This window comes from Octodon degus, unplaced genomic scaffold (genome assembly GCF_000260255.1).
Source record: "Octodon degus isolate 3935 unplaced genomic scaffold, OctDeg1.0 scaffold00006, whole genome shotgun sequence".
In the NCBI taxonomy this organism is placed as follows: domain Eukaryota; kingdom Metazoa; phylum Chordata; class Mammalia; order Rodentia; family Octodontidae; genus Octodon; species Octodon degus.
This window is the reverse complement of record NW_004524582.1, coordinates 34,036,557-34,043,416: the sequence shown is the minus strand read 5'-3', so window position 1 is coordinate 34,043,416 and position 6,860 is coordinate 34,036,557. Positions and strand designations below refer to the sequence as shown.

Here is a 6,860-nt window from a genome sequence, read left to right as displayed (position 1 = left end):
GGGTTGTAGCTTAGTGGTAGAGCACTTGCCTAGCATATATACAAACCCTGTGTTTTGTCTCCAGCATTATTTTAAAATAAAGTGTTTGCTGTTGATTCCTTCTTGCTTGTATTTGAATTTTTTCTTTCCTCTTTTTTTTTTTTTTTTTTTTTTTTTTTTTGTCTTTGGAGAAAAGATTTATCAAACTCCTCACTGTGCGATTTCAGAAATCCAATTAATTCATATTTGCATCCCTTTGGCTGGGGTTGTAGCTTAGTGGTAGAGCACTTGCCTAGCATATATACAAACCCTGTGTTTTGTCTCCAGCATTATTTTAAAATAAAGTGTTTGCTGTTGAAGAAGGCCCGGAAAAATTATTATACCAGGTCCCAGATGTTGTGGATGGTTGTAGAATTACAAATTACAGAGATCTATTTCTGTGACCTCTTAGGCTCTATGTTAAAACTGGGAAGGAAGGTTATTACATCAACTGTGGGTTAGAAAGACAACAAGACATTTCACACCCATATTCTCCCAGAAAGCATGGTGCAGGGGACTGAGGGACATCTTACCAGTATCCCTGGCTTGGCTTACCTTGGGAACCCCTGGGAGTCAAGCATAGATGTAACTGGAACAGATTTACATATTAAGTGGGAACCTGATGGAGGGTCTGAATATACAGGCCCATGTTTTTGGCACATATTCTAGTTAGCCATTGCCTCAGCTCTGTCATTAATCTGCACCTTTTCTGGTCATTTCTGTTGTTAACGATCTCTAGCATTCTCTTTTATTCTCCTATTGAAAGTGTTGTTTTGAACTAAGCTTTTAATATAATTTGTCTTCATTATTAAGTTGGCTCTTTTTGTCCGAAGTCTGTGTGCTTTCCCCACCCTAGGTGTTGTCCTAGCACTGACTTTCCCTTGAGGATTGGGCCTGTGCTAGTTTTTCATTCACCCGTTTCACCTTTCAAAAGATCTTCCTGCCTCTGGTGCTGCACTTTTGAGTTTCTGTGGCCTAACTCTTGACTGTTTTTTCCTGTAGGCACTGATGACAGGGAGTCTCCCTGGCTTTGTTGATATTATCAGAAACCTCAACTCTCCTGCACTACAAGAAGACAATGTGATAAGACAGGCAAAAGCAGCTGGGAAGAGAATGATCTTTTATGGAGATGAAACATGGGTTAAGTTATTCCCAAAGCATTTTGTGGAATATGATGGAACCACCTCATTTTTTGTGTCAGATTATACAGAGGTCAGTTCTTAAAACAAGAGCAGCAGGGCTGGGGAGATAGCTTAGCAGTCCAGGTGCCTGCCTGGCAAGCCAGAGGACCCAAGTTCCTGCTGTGCCGGCCCTGGGTGTGTTGGCACACACCTGCCTGTAATTCCAGCACTGGGGAGGTTGAGACAGGAGGGTCACTACGAGTCTGACCTGTGTAGCGAGATCCTGTATCAGAAAAATTATAAATAAATAAAGAGAAGCATGTTACTGTCAATGGAGCCAAGTACTGCCATTACCTAGTAAAAGATGTTATTTTGTGTGTGGCATTTATTAACTTATAAAGTTGCAGTAGAAGAGATTATAAATATTTTACATGGGAGGGGGATAAACCCTGACACAGGTATGAGCAGAGGTCTGTGGGGCCCAAAGTTGAGAGTGACTGGACATCCATTGAGAACACTGAGGATCAGGAAAGGTGCCACAAGAGAGGGGCTCTTAGGACGGGATCTAAATGGGGTATGGGGCCTTCTAAGTGGACAAAACCAGGTGAGTAAAACGTCTGATACAGCAAAGCTGTGGGACTCTTTGCCATCAGGTTCGTTAGGGGTGTGGTACCTCACTTGATGGCAAGCAGTAAGCCAGGTAGAATCTGACTCTGAGGGGCACTGGCCAGGCTAGGGGGCTATCTCCAGCAAATGAACAGGACTAGACCGACATGTAGAAAGCTGGCCCTAGACCTAGGCAGAGGCAGGTAGGGAGTATCTGTAGTCCCGTCCATTTTCCACACGGGTCCAGGCAGGCACAGCATGGCTTCTCAGTCATGACAAGTTCCAACACTATGTGAGGTATTGCCCCAAGACATTTCTCTTGGCAGTTGATTGTTTAGTGGATGGGTGGTGAGTTACCTGTCATGTCAGGGCTGAGCAGGCTACTCCGTCTGTCAGGGATGCTCAGCTATAGTCTCTCCACATGATGTGTTAGTTTTAGAAATGAAAGAGGTTCTGAATGCTGTGGCTTCCCCTTTACAAGCAGCCCTCTCATAGGACTCTGGTCATGCTGTTTGGTCCCATAAAAATAAATTTTGTTAGAACAGGCCTTGCTCATTTCAGTTATCTGTATAATATGTTCTGTTTACTACCATAAGAGTAAAAGATGAAGGCTAATGTTTACTTGTTTGTAATGATGTAGGGGTTTGTTTTGTCTTTTGTTGTTGTTTCAATCTCCAGAAGTTCTGCTACCTAAAATAAACCCATCTGTATTAAAATAACTGTTAGAGGACCAAGGGAAAGTAGAGTAGCTATTTATTTGTACTTTTTCTCCCTTCAAAGGTGGATAGTAATGTTACAAGGCATTTGGAAAAAGTATTAAAAAGAGGAGATTGGGACATGTTAATCCTCCACTACCTAGGGCTGGATCACATTGGCCACATTTCAGGGCCTGATAGCCCCCTGATTGGGTATAAGCTTCGAGAGATGGATGGCATCCTAATGAAGATTTATACCGCACTGCTAACAAAGGTGAGCTTGCTGTGGCGAGTGGTGTAGAGGTGAAATTCATATTGCCCAAGTTCCGTAGCAGGAGCACAACTACCTGAACTAGTATCTCATCTGCCAGTCAGGCCACTGTACTCCTTGCCACACATGGCCACACTGACTTAGTCTTCCCAGCAGCCTGGGTCCCTCCTAGGTTGCTATGCTTAGGCAGGCAACCCCTTGAGAACCTGTGTTCTACAGGCAAAAAAGGAATGTAAACAACTATGCTGGGAGAGTGGTTGGTGCCACAGGGACACTTGGGGAGGAGGAGCATACCACAGTTGAGGAGAGGCCATGACTTTAAAAGGCATGTGTATGTGCGAGATGATGTCTTGGTTGTACCTGTTTGTGATTTTGCTTTGTATTTAAGCAAACAAAAAAAGGAGATAAACTTGAAAATTATTTGTAATCATAAAAATGAAACAAAAAATCAAAATTATTGCCAAAATGAGTAAATAAATGACATGTATAGAACAGCTTCCATGTGGGTGTGGTGAGAGCAGAGACCTAGGGAAAGGAGGAGCCAAGTGCTGTCAGGCTGCAGGTGCAGAGTCCTCAGGATTGCATGAGGCTTAGCTCTTAATGTCGTGGCCCTGCACTCATTGTGTATATGTCAGTGTTCCCTCTTGGAACTTTGTGTCTTAGCCTCAGAAAGTCTTGTTAAGTAGATTCCTTTTGTGTCTCCTCTGACAGATGAAGAAACAGCATGATATACCTAAGGTCTCAGCCCAGGAGTGACAAAGGCAGATTTTCTGTCAGAAACCACAAGCATGACAGCTCTGTTTCTCATGCATCATTTGGGGTAGAATCTTTGTTTGACTGAACCTGTGGGAGCTCTTCACCTAGGAGCTCCAGCGTAGGACACAGAGGCAACATCTGCAGTGTCTGCTCCCCTGGTCACATCTCAGTCCAGCTGTAGCTTAGCAAGAACACAAGTGCTGTTCAGTCTGGCTGCAGCTGGCCCTTACTTTGCCTTGCAGGAGAGAGAGACTCTTTCACCCAATTTGCTGGTTCTCTGTGGTGACCACGGCATGTCTGAGACAGGGAGTCATGGGGCCGCCTCTGCAGAGGAAGTGAGGACACCTCTAGTCCTTGTCAGCTCTGCATTTGAGCGGAAACCTGGTGAGAATTTAAGAATGTTTAACATCTTGAAATTATGGTCTAGTTTTAATTTTAAAAGCTGTGTTTTAAATTATATAACGCTGAAATGTCCTGAGCAATATTAAAGTAAAAATTAGAGGGAAGAGCTGTCAGAATTTAGAGTTTACATACCTTATGCTGATTCTTACAACACATACTTTTGTATGGCTATTGATTTCAGAATGTTATTGTCTAAGTGTTTGGAAATAGGGAAAAAAAAAACCCTGCCTTTTACTTGCACACATCTGGATTGTATATACAGACTGAAGCAAACAAATATTTAAAATTTTAAAAAGCATCCTCTGTGTAAAATCAGCTATTAAACAATAGCATCAGCAAGCATTAGGGACACAGATGGAGCAGACCTGACTGAGGGCTATCCCTAGGAGGGAGAGGGTGGCTCAGATACCACTTCTGCAGCCCCACCTGGCTTGCCTTACCTGCTCACTGCCCTCTCTAGCCAGCTGTTGTCCTCTAGCTTCCACAAGGGCCTAGTGTATGCCACATGTTGCTGACACACTTGGAGTAGTGCAGTGGTTACTTCTGAGCATGACAGAGACCCAGGGCCTCTTCTGTCACTGACCATCTCACCCGGCAATACCAGTCAGCACTGCTTATCTGGTTTCCTTCCCAACTCTTGCTGGGCCAGTGTCCCAGTGCCTTATTCACCAGTCTTTTCTGGATTGACTCTCATTTTGCACTCACTCCTGAGATACCTGATTTGCTTTCATGGTCAAAGATGCCATGAAAAGGTCCACATTCATCAGATTTGTCCCTCTGGCGCTCTGAGCTCTAACTCCAGACCTGTCCACCTGGCTGCTCCTGAAGTGGGGTCTCAGAGTCAGTGTATCAGCTTCATACCCAAATGCTTCTCCCTACTGCTAGCCCTTTGTCCTGGGCACACAAAGCACCACCATCCATGTGGGTCTCTCTTGTTCTTCTCCTCCCTACATCTTTCTAAACAGAAGGCCTTTCGGTATGTGAGCTTAAATAAATTATGACTCCCATGAGAGGCTTTCCATTAACCTGACTGCTTCATTGTTAGCTGTGTCCCTGCTGCTTGTGTGCCTGCTCTGCTCACCTGAACATCCTGTGGCTGTAGTACCCCTGTCTCATCCTCTTAGACTCCTGCAGGTCTCAAAAATATCATTCCTCCTCTCCAAGGCTAAACTACTTTGCTGCCCATGTCTCCTCTGCACTCTGCCTTCTGATATTTTGCTTGGTTTGTCTTCATAGGTTTGTCTATATGTTTCACGTCACAGCTGCCCTCCCCACTCCTTGTTGAGATGTCACCCAACACATAATAGGTGCCAAAAAAAGATATGCTGAATAAACAAATTTTGCACTCCGGTGTTGGCAGGAGAAACCCTTCTGCCCTGCCCTTCCCCCATAGGTGTTCTTAGATAGCACTGCCTCCTGGGACTCAGCCTTTCCAGGAGCCAGTGTGGACACTGCCCCCTGCAAGGTGTGCAGACATTGAGTCACTACCCTGTGTCCTATGTCTGTCAGGCCTCATGCTGACCTAGAGAAGTCAGGGTGCTACTTAGCAATGTCATCTACCGTCTACTCCCTCAGAAGTGGTTTTTTGAGTGCCTGTGATGGGCCAGGTATTGTAGTGGGCACTTCTAGGTTAGCAAAAGAATCAGAGACAACCGTTGTCCTACAGGAGCTCTTGGTCCAGGGAAAAAGATAATTATGCCAGCTCTTTCTCTGTGGAAGCAAAGGTTAGGGCTGTTGTGTGACAGAAGTACTGACACTTCATCTCCAGCCTGCGTATTTTGAATATTTTTGTGGTGCTGTACAGATAGCCAGCTTCAGCCCTGATCATTGGCTCTTGTTTTTTTGTTTTTTTCTAAGAACAGTTGTGTTCTCATCTTTCTCATTGTATAAGCCACGATTGTACTCGTACTCCTAGTACATTCACAGTCTTCAGTGACCATTGCTCTAGTCAGTTTTAGGACATTTGATCTCCTCAAAAAGAAACCGCTCACATTTTAGTAGGCCCTCCCCAGCATTGGGCACTCACTAGTGACCTGCTTCTTCTTGGCATTCTGTAGGACTGGCACCTGTGATATGGGGCTTGTGATCTGCTTCCTTCACTTTGGTGATGTTTTTCTAGCTCATTCAGGCCACAGTATGCCAATTGTTCATTCCTTCTTGTTGCTAAGTTGTATTTCATCTTTTAATGGACTGCATTACTCATCCACTGGGGGAAGAACATTTGGGTTGCTTCTACTTGCTGCTGTGAACATCTGTATGTTTTTTAAGGATGCATGTTTTTGTCTGGAATCATTGTCTTGTTACAGTACAGTTCTACTTACATCTCTGCCTGTTACTGGCAAATGTGTTGCGTGTCTTTGTTTCAGATGATGGCATAATTATACATACATACTTCTTTTTGTCAGTACCGGGGGTTGAACCCAGAGCTTTGCACATTCTCACCATAAACTATACCTTTCAATTTTACTTTGAGAGAAGGTCTTGCTAATTTTTCCAGGTTGGGCTCCAGTTTGGATCCTCCTGCCTGTGCCTCCCCAGGAGCTGGGATTATAGGTGTATTATACTTTGTCTGGCTATAGATATGGTTTTTATATTTCAAATCAGTTCAGAGAATAATGGAAGAAATTGCCTTTGTGCTGTCTTTCAGAATTATATACTGCCTTTGCCTTTTGTTGTGGTATTACTATCTTTATCACTTGGTTTCAGCTTTAGGAACCTCTTTCACTATATCTTATAAGGGAAGTTTATTACCAACAAATTGTCTGCTTTGTAAATTCTGAGGATTTTTTTTTGAGAATAGTTTTGTTGGATTTAAACCTTCTGGTTGGCAGTCTTTCAGCTTCCAACTGCCATACTGTGCATGCAGCCTCCGTGGTTCTGATGAGAAGTCACCATGGAGCATTATGGCTCCTGTCCTGGCATTTTCACTGCAGTGCGTCTGTGCCCTTTATGTTTATCCAGCGTGGAGCTCCCTGAGCCTGTTGGGTTTGT

The 6,860-nt window shown here is 44.0% G+C and overlaps 1 protein-coding gene across 5 annotated transcripts in view; it reads left to right on the top strand.

The window, feature by feature from the left end:
* The window catches only part of Pigg (phosphatidylinositol glycan anchor biosynthesis class G), a 42,325-nt gene that overhangs the window by 8,958 nt on the left and 26,507 nt on the right, over window positions 1-6,860 (top strand). For all 5 annotated transcript variants that reach the window (XM_023700556.1, XM_023700552.1, XM_023700559.1 and 2 more), the window contains exons 3-5: window positions 1,021-1,230; window positions 2,526-2,714; window positions 3,710-3,851. In XM_023700556.1, the coding sequence (XP_023556324.1) occupies window positions 1,021-1,230; window positions 2,526-2,714; window positions 3,710-3,851 (541 nt within the window). The remainder of the gene's footprint in view (window positions 1-1,020; window positions 1,231-2,525; window positions 2,715-3,709; window positions 3,852-6,860) is intronic.